Source organism: Lucilia sericata, unplaced genomic scaffold, assembly GCF_015586225.1.
Source record: "Lucilia sericata isolate MDLA Ls3-8-SP2 unplaced genomic scaffold, ASM1558622v1 Contig000366F_arrow, whole genome shotgun sequence".
NCBI classification, from domain to species: domain Eukaryota; kingdom Metazoa; phylum Arthropoda; class Insecta; order Diptera; family Calliphoridae; genus Lucilia; species Lucilia sericata.
Window position 1 is genome coordinate 357900 of NW_023994385.1, and position 14194 is coordinate 372093.

General features: G+C 25.8%; 2 protein-coding genes across 2 annotated transcripts; one reads left to right on the forward strand and one right to left on the reverse strand.

The window, feature by feature from the left end:
* Positions 1-153: 153 nt before the first annotated feature.
* Positions 154-4649, reverse strand: LOC119604135 (transmembrane protein 201 homolog). Its single transcript, XM_037956603.1, has 4 exons — positions 4344-4649; positions 3835-4170; positions 2131-2776; positions 154-2065 (listed from the first exon to the last, which is right to left on the reverse strand). The coding sequence occupies exons 1-4, from the start codon at positions 4445-4447 to the stop codon at positions 731-733; spliced, it is 2421 nt and encodes an 806-aa protein (XP_037812531.1). The 5' UTR covers positions 4448-4649; the 3' UTR covers positions 154-730.
* Positions 4650-7479: 2830 nt separating this feature from the next.
* On the forward strand, positions 7480-11931 carry LOC119604136 (protein MAK16 homolog). The gene is made up of 4 exons (XM_037956604.1): positions 7480-7642; positions 7712-7758; positions 7823-8591; positions 11628-11931. Exons 1-4 carry the CDS (start codon positions 7628-7630, stop codon positions 11835-11837), a joined length of 1041 nt encoding a protein of 346 aa, XP_037812532.1. The 5' UTR covers positions 7480-7627; the 3' UTR covers positions 11838-11931.
* The last annotated feature ends 2263 nt before the right edge of the window (positions 11932-14194 follow it).

The window sequence follows — 14194 nt, forward strand, 5'->3', positions numbered from 1 at the left end:
CTATTCCAACTAGATATTCTTAGTCCAATTCGATTGTACTGAAATTTCCAATTTCGAGTGTCAGTTGAAACAGATCAGTACAGTAGATTCCAATTTAATTTACAGAATAATAAAATAGTTTCCAAACCAAAAAATTTATAGAAAACACTGAGTTTTTTTTACAAAAAATCTTTATTTTTAAATTTTTTCTTAAAGATTTATATTTTTTCTAAATAAGTTTTACAAAAAAATAATATTAGTCTTTTTTTATTAACCTGGGCAGTGTTATTAAACATAGTTTTTTTTTTGTTAATAAAATTTAACTTTTTTTAACATTAACAATTGGATAGTACAATAACTCAAAAAATTTTACTAAATTTTATAAAATAAAAACTATAATATAAAGATAATTTTTTGTTAAAAAAAAGTAGTAATATAAAAACTAAAAACTTAATTAGGTTAGGAAATATTCAACTAGTCCACTTATTATTAAAACCAGTAACAAAATTGGTTGAAAAATATATAATTAAAGAAAATTAAAATAATATATTTAACAATTGTATAGCCTGGCTTTATAAACTTACAATACTAGTAAATAAAAATGAAAAAAGTAATAATATTAAAATCATAAGAAATAAAGAAATAAAAAAAATAGTGAAATCATAATTAAAAATAATAAAAAAAGAGTCTTAAAGAGGTAATAGTGGTTTGTGTACAAAGACTAGAGTGAGAGAAGAGAGAGAGATGAAGTTTACGAAATGGTTTGACCTTCTTTCCATTTCTTTAATAAATCACCTCTTTTTATGGAGGGCAATTCCTCATTGATTTTACGTAAATTAAAGGAATCTATAGAATTTCTAGAAAAATTTGTATTTGTATTATTACTATTATGGGATTTGCGGGTAAAATTAGGTTGTTTCCATATATCGGTGTGTTCTAAAGGAAAACTATTTAGATTAGGATTGGATAGCAAAGAAGGTCTGGGAGAAAAGGCACCCAAACTGGGAGAATCTATAGGCTGGAAACTATTGTTGATATTTTCATGGGTTAAAGTTCTCTGATGATAGTCGAGACTAAAGTCAGGACATAAGGAATTTTCACGCGACATGTTGTTGCCGTTGAGACGACCATTTTGAGACTCAAACCCCGATGAATGAGAAGAAGATCTGGATAAACATTCCTCCATGGGAGTGATAAGAGATTGTGTCTGAGCGGTGGGTATAATTAAGCCAGTGCGTGGTATGTCAGCCAAAGACTGTCTCTGATTAAAATAACCACCCGACAACCAGGAAGTATTGGAAGAAGTTAAATTATTTGTACTAAATCTGGTGGGTGAAAGTAATTTATGATGAGTATTGGGCCTTTGATTATGAGGCTGCTGATGATGATAAACCGCACTGCTGGACACAGAAAAGGGTGAATGTAAACCCGACTGGCTGCTGGGAGCCACAAAAGTGTGGTTATTAACAAACATGGAAGTATTTGCTGTATTATTGGCGGCAGTATAAAATGAGGCCTCATTAGCATGGGTGCTGTTGCCAAAATGTGATTTATTGTTCTCTGTAAAGGAATTATTTAATATCGTAGAATTGGCCACTGAAGCATTCATGCCAAAGATGGTGGATTGTGGTCTTTCCCTACAATTCAGTTCTAAATTGGAAGCAAACAAACCGGGACGAGCTGTTACAGGCATAGCCATGGGTGTAGCAAAGTTGCCTCTTAAGGTTTGATTCTCCTCACCGGCATAGCTACGGAAACTAGAATTGGGCGATAGTTGTGTGCGAGGCAGTTGGTGTAGGGAAAAGGCGGAGGAGGTTAGAGGGGATTTGGTTAGTCGGGGGGAACGTTTAGTATTAGCATGCATCAAAGGAGAGGGAACGCGTAAGGATTTGTTAGAACGTACACTGCGCATCGAAACACAACTACCGTTCAATTGTTGGCTCAACATGCTCATAGTTTCCTCATCGCTGAGATAATCTTCGGAATAGATTTTATGGAAACTATTGGCGGTGTTGTCATGCAGCCTGGGAGAAGGTTCCGGTTTAGAGCTGTAGGCCATTAAACAAGTTACTAAAGAGGTTAAGAACTGCAAATAAAAAAAAATACATTAATAAATTATAAATTTTTGTTCTTTAAAAGAAAAAAACTTACCATTAAAAGTTGTGGCGTAAGGGACAACAAATTTTCTTCTATTAAACCACCAGCAAACAAACTCCATACCACCATCATTGCTGTATACCTTGTCAAACGAAAACCATCTACAACATTATGCATAAAGGCCAAAGCCAATATAGCAAATGGACAAATGCTTATATATAAAGAGGAAAAATTAAAATGACTAACTTTTAGACCCAACGAATACATAATCATCATGAAAAGTGTACGTGAAAATAATGATATCTTTGTTACCACCGCATGCTCTTTGATGGTCGCAAAATAGGAACCCATAACCTTTGTTAGTGCTATGACATGAGATGTTATTAAAAATATTTGATGACCTAAGGATTCGCCTAAAATTTGCGTAAAATGTTCTTTGTTTAGGGATGGTAATGAGGTAAAAAGACAACTTATATTGATAAGGGTTAGTATGGTGATAAGTGTACGTAATTTTTGTTTCCTTTTCTGTTGATTAGCATGTTGAATTTGATTTAGATGTGGTTGTTTTAAAGTTTCAGCTCCTTTGATGATAAAATCTAAAAATTTCGAGCCCAAAACCATTTTCTTTTTCTCGCGCAAAACTTTATTGAGATGACGATCACAGGTGGAGCAGAGACGATATTGATCCTCTAGTTGGGCTCTAGGAAAAGGGAAAGAGAGAAACGAATTAATAAGTTTGTAGGAAAGGGGTAAAGTGCTGAAAGAGATTTAAACCAGAAATAAACTAAACCAGAACTGAACTAAAACTGAACTGAACTAAAGTTGATCTAGAACTAAACTATAACTGAACTAGAAATGAACTGGAATTGAACTAGAACTAATCTAGAACTGAACTAGAACTGAACTAGAACTGAACTAGAACTGAACTAGAACTGAACTAGAACTGAACTAGCACTGAACTAGAACTGAACTAGAACTGAACTAGAACTGAACTAGAACTGAACTAGAACTGAACTAGAACTGAACTAGAACTGAACTAGAACTGAACTAGAACTGAACTAGAACTGAACTAGAACTGAACTAGAACTGAACTAGAACTGAACTAGAACTGAACTAGAACTGAACTAGAACTGAACTAGAACTGAACTAGAACTGAACTAGAACTGAACTAGAACTGAACTAGAACTGAACTAGAATTGAACTAGAAGTGAACTAGAACTGAACTTGAAATTAACTAGAACTGAACTAGAACTGAACTAGAACTGAACTAGAACTGAACTAGAACTGAACTAGAACTAAACTAGAACTAAACTAGAACTGAACTAGAACAGAACTAGCACTAAAGTAGAACTGAACTAGAGCCGAACTAAAACTGAACTATAAATAAAGTATAACAATCGAACTAGAACTGAACTCGAACGAAACTAGAACTAATATAGAACTCAACTAGAACCGAACTATAATTATAAATATGAGTTATATTTCAGCAAATTTTTAACACATACCTATAACAATCTAATAATGTCATTATACTAATCTGCTAAAAGTAGTTTTTTGTTTTCAAAACAAACAAACATATTCCTAACAGATGTAAATTAAAAACAAAAGAAAACCTTCAGCAGGTATAAAGTCCAAGACAATGTAAAAGAACGAGCATGATAATCGAAATAAACAGGTAAAAAAATTGAAACAAAAAACAGCTGCTGAAACAGCAGAATTCGATTTCAGCGCCAAAAATTAAATACTTATTTTACTCACTTATAAACTTTTAATTCCTCATCCCAATGCGATTCATTCTTAGGCTCAAATTGGGCCAATTTTTCCACTTTCAAACGTTGAGCCTCATTGCACATTTCGCAAAAACCATTCTGGGATGTCTGCTGTATGGCACACGCTGAAGGTTGGGAGACATTAAAACGTTCCGAACTACGGCTACAGTCCAATTGTTCATAGATTTCACGATTATAATCGCCATCCTTGTCGAAACCATTATACTGTTCGCAAGCGGGGCAAGTCCAACTATTCGCATCTAAGTAGGGCACTTTAGTGTTTTGATTACAAAACCAACAGTTGACAGTGACGTTGAAACGTGAACTATAAATAGAGATAGTAAAATAAGAAAATAGTAAATGAATAATAAATAATAAAAAGGCGCGCATGAAGTCATTGTTTTATTTGCATTTTCTATCTGAAAACTTAAATAACTGGTTTATTAGCTTAACACTTCACTTCAAGCATTAAACAATTAAATTTTTAAAAAAACTTACCGTATTTTAATATAAATTTTATAAATTACTAATAATACCACAAAACCAATGGCCAGCATTGGTATTATGCTCATGGCCAACGAGAGCAAAACATTGTTATTCATATTTTCCTCTTTGAAAAAAACAACAAATTTATTTAACACTTTTTTATTATTCACTATTGCTTTAATTTGCACGTTTTTTGCTTAAAAGTTCATTTAATTAAGTTTTTGTAAATTAAAAAATTATGTATAAAAAATGCCGCCGCACGCCTGTCACTTCTAGTTTTTTTCAACAAGCACGCTGTTTGACATTTAATGAGCGAGTGAAATGAAAACTCACCTCAACCGGTAGTTTTATACAGAGAGACAAACAATGTTAACATGGTTGCAGAAAAATAGTAGTAGGTAGTAGTAATCAACGAAAGAAAACCAAAAATACAGGTAGAATTTGAATTTTAAATTGTTTACGTTATTTTTGTTTTTCTGGTTTGTTGACAAATATGAAAAACATATGTTAACTAGTTGTGGGAAAATCATAAAAATTAAATGTCAATTAAGTAGAGATTTGTTGTGAGACATGCATATGGAATAATAACAATTTGTTTATACATTACTATTGGTCTAGGAAATCATTAAAGTATTTTAATAATGTCACTTTTCGTTTTCTGTATTACCAAAACAGTTTTTGGAATAGACATGAAGTTCAAAATTACTTCCATATAATTTTGAACTTCGAAAGTGCTTAATTTTTCCTAAAGTTTCGAAAGTGCTTAATTTTAAAATGTGATTATGGAAGGGGTATTAGTGAGTAGTCTTTTTAGAGTTAATCACCTCGGTTCTATAAAAAAATTCGATAAATATTTTTAAATATAGATAGTATTATGAGAAACAATAACCTTTTAATTTTTTAGTTCTTAGTAAATATTCTATTTTTGAAAAATTTTCTATTTGTAGCATTTTTTAAATTTTAAAACTTTAGAAAAGTGTTTATTAAAAAAAAAAATTACGTTAACTTTTATTTTTAGAAAATGTTTAATAAATTATCGTTTTTAGAAAAAATTATGGTTATGGAAAAGGGTACTAGTTAGTGGTCCTCTTGGAGTTAATCACCTCGGTTTTATAAAAGATGTAAGAATTCGATAATTGTTCAAAAGTTTGAAATTTAGATAGTATGTATTATGAAAAACTAAAACCTTGATTTTTTAGTAAATTTTATATTTTTAGAAAATTTTCTATTTGTAGCATTTTTTTGATAAACTTTATAATTTTAGAAAAGTGTTTAATTAAAAAAAAATCGATAACTTTTTATTTCTAGAAAATTTTCAATAAATTATTATTTTTAGAAATTTTTAAATTAACTTTATTTTTAATAATTTCTTTAAAATTTCAAATTTATGAAAAATTTATTTTCAGTAATTTTTTGATATTTCAAAATTTAAAACAAATTTAAAAAAAAAATTATTTTTAAAAAATTTACGATAAGTTTTTATTTTTAAAAATTTTCAATAATTTATTATTTTTAGAAAATTTACAAACAATTTTATTTTTAGTAAATTTTCAATAAATTTTAATTTTTTGAAATTTTTTTTTATAAATTATTATTTTAAGATATTTTTTGATAAATTTTTATATATTTGAAAATTTACAATAATATTTTCTATTTACTTGATCAATTTTATTTTGCAAAATTTCGATGATTTTTTATATTATGACGTTTACATAAACATACTTCATTTCGTTATAAGTTGTTTAATATGTACATTTGGGGTATAACTTTTTAAAATTTTTGCGAATATCAAAAATACCATAGCGAGACATAGTAGGGTGTCAACAGATGTTAAGGAATATAATATGATTTTTTCGCGATCGTGAAAAATGTTTCCGCACCAAAGGCGATGAAGTTTTGTATAAATATTACTTTTTCTAAATGAGAAAAATAAACATTTTTGCAAACATTTTTGCATTTGTATTACATTATCTTAAAGAGAACATTGTTCTTTAAACCCCTGTTATGGAATTTCTCGCGATAATGTTGCATATTATAGATAATAGTATAGGTTTATATGAAAATTATTAAAAAAATTAGTAAAAACAAAAGCGTTTTAAGAATTTAGTCGTTAGATTTCTATTTCATACTGCCAAAACAAAATGAAATGAAACTTGGTATGGTTGTCAAAAAATTAAATAGAAAATATTTTTTGTTTCTCACTACCACACTTAAAATTAAACTTTAATTCGAAAAAATTCAAAGAAAAAACATAAATTTTAATTTTAAATTGGATTTTGTTTATGTCTTTGTTTTTTTTCTGTGTTTGAATAAAAATAACACTCTGATAAAACGAAAAAATCAAATCGTTTTGAAATTAAAAAAAATTAAAAAAATCATACGACTTTCAATTTTCCATCCGTATTTTCAATAAGTTTTATTTTATTACACTTTGTGTCTACACTATAATATTTTTAATTTTATTTGAAAATTTTGACATGTCTGAATGTCAATGTAGTCAGCTTTAATTGGTTTTTATTAGTCTATTTATGTTCGATTCCATATTTGTTATATCTCTTTCTCGTTATTCGACAAAAACTCCCTGAATATTTCAACAAAACTACGAAACATTTAGAAATAATCATTTTAAATGTCTGTAGCAACAATAACGAATAAACACTTAAAGTAACCACACTCTCTTTTTCAATATTACTACCAAAGTAAATTAATAAAGTAGCATCACTTGAACAGCTGACTATTTTTTTTAAACTAGATAAATGAAGCAAATTGTCAAAGTTTGTTTTGAAAATTGTTAACATTGTTTACGTCGCCATTTTTAAATTGTGTTTTGCTATTTGTTAAAATTTGTGAAAAGTTGAAAAAGTGAATTAAAAGTGGTTTTAGAGTAGTTTAAAAGTGTAATAAATTGTATAATATATAATAATATAATTAAATCGTTAATATCTTTAGCTTAAAAGTAATATTTTTTATTAATGTTTTGTTCACATTGTTTTTCAAGGAAATTTTATTTTGACACAATCTTAAATTTTCCAAAAACAAAATACATGTGGTTGTTGTAGATGTTGTTGTACAACAAGAGATGTCGCTACTTTATTAATATACTTTGATTACTACTTAAAAAATGCAACTCTGTTAAAAAAAAATGAAACAAGAGAGAACACTCAAACAACTGTCAAAGTGGGAAGAAATAGAAACTCAGTTCAAAACATCGCTGTTGCACGTGTTCCAAAAGCAATTTTTATTCGTATTTTAGCTTATTTTTAACAGAAATTTTTCATAAAATTAAATAAAACAAAATGCAGCACGATGATGTGAGTTATAAATAATAATTTTTATAAATTAATTTACAATTAAAGTGATTATTTTACTTCAAATTACAGGTTGTTTGGAGCATCATCAATAAAACATTTTGCTCACACAAAGTCAAGTAAGTAGAGTTTGTTGTTTTTGCTATAGAATTCCTGAAATTTCTATCTCTTTTCCTATTATAGAACCGATACACGTACCTTTTGTCGCCATGAATACAATATAACCGGTATGTGCACCAGACGTACCTGTCCACTGGCCAATTCACAATATGCCACCGTACGCGAAGAAAAAGGTATCATTTATCTTTACATGAAAACAGCCGAAAGAGCTCATATGCCCAGCAAAATGTGGGAACGTGTTAAACTGTCGCGTAATTTCGAAAAAGCCATACAACAGATCAATGAAAATCTAGTATTTTGGCCCAAATATATGATAGCCAAAAATAAACAAAGATTCTTAAAAATCACACAATATTTGATACGTATGCGTAAATTAAAGCTGAGACGTCAAAAGTTGATTGTACCCTTATCCACTAAGATCGAAAGAAGAGAGACTAGAAGAGAACAGAAGGCTTTGGTGGCGGCCAAGATTGAGAATCATATTGAAAAGGAACTTATGGAACGTTTAAAACGTGGCACCTACCAGGATATTTACAATTTCTCACAAACTGCTTTCAACAAGGCTTTGGCTGCCGAAGAAATTGAAGATGAGGATGAAGAAGATATGGAAGAAGAACAAGAATTAGAACATGAAATGGATGATGAAAGTGAAGCTAAGGAGTTAAGAAGAGAACTTTTAGATGAAGAATTTGTTGAAGCTGATTCGGAGGAAGAAATCGACGACGATGATGATGATGGTGCCTCTAGTGATTCGGGTGAAAGAGAAGATGTTGAAGTTGATAGTGATTTTGAGGTATCAGATGATGAGGATGGTGATGGTTCAGATATTGAGGTAAGTGGAAACATATATTTGTTTTCTTTTAAACATGAAGTGCAAAACTAAAGTATCAAGAGGATAAAGGAATTTCGAGAAAAGGAATTTTTGCAGATTTTTAATAAGAAATTGATAGAAGTAGTGTTCCGAAGCAGTTTCAGTAGACAGTATATTAACATTTGTCTCGAAATCTTGGCTGAAAGAAAGATATTTTAAATTTTTTCTTATAGTAAAGATAGTGTTTGCTAAATTGATAATGGAGAGAAGAGACTTTATTCAAAGCTAATTCTTTTAAAAACAAAGATGTCATTCGTTGTGAGTACTTGTTATTGACAAGTTGCTGATTGCTGTAAGCCCCTGTTGGCCATAGATGCCGGCCCTTGTTGCAAATAAAACTAAAATATTTTAATGTTTGGAATATTTACATATCTATGACGTTTTTTAACTTGTTAACAATTTTCATTTTATTACTTCTCTAATTTTCTCATAATAACAACAATTTTAACACTTAAATTATTTTCTTACAATCGAAACTAAATTGACCGACTGACACGCTACCTAAATGAATTACAAAAGAACATGAATATTTTTCTAGCAGTAACAAAATACATGTTTAATAATTATTTTATGAAGTAATTTTAAATGGTTCATTGGAGGATTTAATTACTTTTTGTGCTATTTATTACTTGTGGCCCACATTTTCACTGAAATAGCTGCAATACACCATTGCCAAAAGGAGAGGAAATTTATTGAATATTTTTGTAATTAATAATATAAATTATGCTTCGAAATGAATAAATTTTCTAAAAAATTAACATTTATCGAATTTTTAAAAAAGAAAATTTAGCGAAAATGTTTCTATAAATGTAAATTTATAGTAAATATATAAAATATAAAGAAAATTTATCGAAAGTTTTCTATAAAAAGAAAATGTATCAACAATTTTTTTATAAAGGAAATGTATCGAAAGGTTTATAAAATAGGAAATTTATTGCAAATTTTCTAAAAAAGAAATTTATTGAAAAATTTCTAAAAAAAGAAAATTTATTTGAAAACTTATAAAAAAGAAATTTATCGAAAAATAATAAAAAGGAAATATTCTGTAAAATAACATTTATCGTAAAATTAGCGAAAATCATCTGAAAAGAAGAAAATTTATTGAAAATTTTTCTATAAAAAGAAATTTATTGAAAGTTTAAAGAAGTTTTAAAGAAAATTTATCGAAAGTTTTCCAAAAACAAAAAATTTATTGCAAATTTCGTAAAAAAGGGAATTTATTGAAAAATGTCTATGAAAAGGAAATTTATTTATAAAAATAGAATATTTATTGAAATGTTTTTAAAAATAGAAATTTATCGAAATTTTTCTATAAAAATTGAAAATTTATCAAACATTTTTTATTTTCTACAAAATTTTCTATAAATATTTTTTACAATTTTTATAAAAATCAAAAATTTTTTATAAAAAAATAAAATTTTTCTATGAAATTGAAAATTTATCGAAATAAAATAGAAAACTTTTCAATATGAATTTTATCTAAAATTCTCTATATGAATAGAAATTGTATCGAAAATTATCTATAAAAATAGTAAATTTATCGAAAATTCTCTATAAGAAAGAAAATTTATCAAACATTTTTTATAAAAAATTTGTCGAAATTTTTCTATAAAAATAGTAAATTTTCTATAAAAATTTGAAATTTATCGAAAATTTTCTATAAAAATAGAAAATTTATTGAAAATTTTCTATAAAAATAGAAAATTTATTGAAAATTTTCTATAAAAATAGAAAATTTATCGAAAATTTTCTATAAAAATAGAAAATTTATCGAAAATTTTCTATAAAAATAGAAAATTTATCGAAAATTTTCTATAAAAATAGAAAATTTATTGAAAATTTTCTATAAAAATAGAAAATTTATTGAAAATTTTCTATAAAACTTCAAAATTTATTTAAAATTTTCTATAAAAATTGAAAATTTTCTAAAAAAAAAATTATCGAAATTTTCCATAAAAATAGAAAATTTATCGATAATTTTATCCAAATTTTCTAAATATACATATTTTCCAAAAATTTTACGGATCTTTTTTCAAAAATAAAAAATGATCAAATTCTTTATAACAACTGCTTTCAAATATTAAAAACTCAAAACTTTAAAATCCAAAGACATTGAATTGCTGCATCATCATATCAAGCATGAAAGCTTAAGGGGGTAAATTTATGTTCAACATAATATTAAATAAAAAAAGTTAAATTAAATATATAATATAGCAAACAAATCATATGTGTGCTGCTGTTGCTGCTACCACAAGTACCACAACTATTCATTAATTTACTTCTACTTTTAATACTCGACTGACTGACTAACTGACAGACTAACCGGCTATTATCTCTCCACCAACAAAAGCAAACAAAAAAAAAAAAAAACTTCTCTACTGTTAATATGATTGTTATTTGCCACTTAGATTATAATCTTTGTATGTGTTTTTATTTTTTTCTTTATAAACATATAGTCAACAATAAATTTCAGATTCAGATTTTATATTTTTTAATTGAGAGACTTGCAAAGAATTTCATTCAACAAAACCAAAACAGTTAGTCTGGCGCGTTTGACAACGAAAAGCCCACCAATGAATTGTTACAGTTATACATTTCGCTATTAAATAATTCGTTTACGCGAGTTTAGTTCAAATAACAAATAAAGATAAAATTTATTAATAAAAAAATATATATAGAAGATTATATCAAAACAAAGATAAGAAATGTTTGTGTAGCTAAAATGAATTAAATTAAGGCACTAGAAAAAAAGGAAATAAATAAAGTTTAAATTGAAAGTAAAACGCATCATAATAAAGAAAACGTGTTTATAAAAAATAAAAATAAAAGATCTCATTAGCAGAAATCACGGTCATTTATTAAAATTGTTTTAAAAAATCAAGTTTTTTTTAAAGGAAGGAATTAAACAAAAAGTTTTGCAAGAATTTGTGTTAAAAGTAATTCAAAAATTCAAGTGCTTATCAGAAATAAAAACCATTGTATATAATCTTCTATCAGGATACAGCTGCTGGTGCCTTTGTACGTGCTCCTCCCAAATCGCCTACCAAATCTAAACCATCTACGGCTGCTGCCTCTAAGAGTAAATCGAAAACAAATGGTGTTTCTGCAGTGTCCGCTGGTAAAACGAAAAGACGTCTTAAAAAGCCTAAAGTCGAAATTGAATATGAAATGGAAACCGAAACAGACCGGCAAAGGCTACATAACTGAGGTAGTAGTAATTTTAAATTTTATCACTAACGTTTTTTGTATAATATAATAAAAAAATATATAAAATTAAAAACAATTTAAATCACAACAACAATCCACAAACATTTAATTATTTTACTTGTTTTTTTTACGATTTACTTTGAATTACCATTACAAAACATGTATGTATTTAAAATTGATTTAATTATACTCTTATTTTTTTTAACTAGGAAAAAACAATTGCAACAAAAATAAAAACTATTATAAACAATAATAAAAAACAAATCACAAAAATCATAAAAATAACGATTGTTTTTATTAATTATTTTATCTTGTAAAGAACATTATTAATTACATTTTTGCCATAGCTATAGTTTTGTTAACCCTTAGGGGTAAGGTAAAGGAAGGTATGTTTCTATTTGTCGCAAATTGGAATTATATTTAATTTTCGATAAATTTACTATTTGTATAGAAAATTTTCCATAAATTTAATATTTTCATAGAAAATTTCGATAAATTTTCTACTTTTATAGAAAATTTTCCATAAATTTTCTATAGACTATAGACTATCCAGACTATAGACTGTTCCATAGTCCAGACTATAGACTGTTCTATAGACTATAGACTGTCCAGACTATAGACTGTTCCATAGTCCAGACTATAGACTGTTCCATAGTCCAAAATTTTCGATTAATTTTCTACTTTTATAGAAGATTTTTGATAAATTTTCTACTTTTATAGAAAATTTTTGATAAATTTTCTACTTTTATAGAAAATTTTCGATAAATTTTCTACTTTTATAAAAAATTTTCGATAAATTTTCTATTTTTATAGAAAATTTTCGATAAATTTTCTACTTTTATAGAAAATTTTCGATAAATTTTCTACTTTTATAGAAAATTTTCGATAAATTTTCTACTTTTATAGAAAATTTTCGATAAATTTTCTACTTTTATAGAAAATTTTCGATAATAATTTCTAATTTTCTACTTTTATAGAAAATTTTCGATAAATTTTCTACTTTTATAGAAAATTTTCGATAAATTTTCTACTTTTATAGAAAATTTTCGATAAATTTTCTACTTTTATAGAAAATTTTCGATAAATTTTCTACTTTTATAGAAAATTTTCGATAAATTTTCTACTTTATAGAAAATTTTCGATAAATTTTCTACTTTTATAGAAAATTTTCGATAAATTTTCTACTTTTATAAAAAATTTTCGATAAAATTTCTACTTTTATAGAAAATTTTCGATAAATTTTCTTCTTTTATGGAAAATTTTCGATAAATTTTCTACTTTTATAGAAAATTTTCGATAAATTTTCTACTTTTATAGAAAATTTTCGATAAATTATCTACTTTTATAGAAAATTTTCGATAAATTTTCTACTTTTATAGAAAATTTTTGATAAATTTTCTACTTTTATAGAAAATTTTTGATAAATTTTCTACTTTTTATAGAAAATTTTTGATAAATTTTCTACTTTTATAAAAAATTTTCGATAAAATTTCTACTTTTATAGAAAATTTTCAATAAATTTTCTTCTTTTATGGAAAATTTTCGATAAATTTTCTACTTTTATAGAAAATTTTCGATAAATTTTCTACTTTTATAGAAAATTTTCGATAAATTTTCTACTTTTTATAGAAAATTTTCGATAAATTTTCTACTTTTTATAGAAAATTTTCGATAAATTTTCTACTTTTATAGAAAATTTTCGATAAATTTTCTACTTTTATAGAAAATTTTCGATAAATTTTCTACTTTTATAGAAAATTTTCGATAAATTTTCTACTTTTATAGAAAATTTTCGATAAATTTTCTACTTTTATAAAAAATTTTCGATAAAATTTCTACTTTTATAGAAAATTTTCGATAAATTTTCTTCTTTTATGGAAAATTTTCGATAAATTTTCTACTTTTATAGAAAATTTTCGATAAATTTTCTACTTTTATAGAAAATTTTTGATAAATTTTCTACTTTTTATAGAAAATTTTTGATAAATTTTCTACTTTTTATAGAAAATTTTTGATAAATTTTCTACTTTTATAAACAATTTTCGATAAATTTTCTACTTTTATAGAAAATTTTCGATAAATTTTCTACTTTTATAAACAATTTTCGATAAATTTTCTACTTTTATAAACAATTTTCAATAAATTTTCTACTTTTATTTATTTTATAGAAAATTTTCGATAAATTTTCTACTTTTATAGAAAATTTTCGATAAATTTTCTACTTTTATAGAAAATTTTCGATAAATTTTCTACTTATATAGAAAATTTTCCATAAATTTTCTACTTTTATAGAAAATTTTTCATAAATTTTCTACTTTTATAGCAAATTTCGATAACATTTCTACTTTTATTTATTT

Excerpts from the sequence above, each read along its gene's own strand:
- LOC119604136 (XM_037956604.1), top strand. Across the intron at positions 7,759-7,822 it reads TTTTGCTCACACAAAGTCAA|AACCGATACACGTACCTTTT; the intron begins GTAAGTAGAGTT and ends TTCCTATTATAG. Across the intron at positions 8,592-11,627 it reads GTGATGGTTCAGATATTGAG|GATACAGCTGCTGGTGCCTT; the intron begins GTAAGTGGAAAC and ends ATCTTCTATCAG.
- LOC119604135 (XM_037956603.1), bottom strand. The coding sequence starts at position 4,447 with ATGAATAACAATGTTTTGCTCTCGTTGGCCATGAGCATAATACCAATG. Across the intron at positions 2,777-3,834 it reads GAGGAATTAAAAGTTTATAA|AGCCCAACTAGAGGATCAAT; the intron begins GTGAGTAAAATA and ends CCCTTTTCCTAG. Across the intron at positions 2,066-2,130 it reads TTACGCCACAACTTTTAATG|TTCTTAACCTCTTTAGTAAC; the intron begins GTAAGTTTTTTT and ends TTTTATTTGCAG.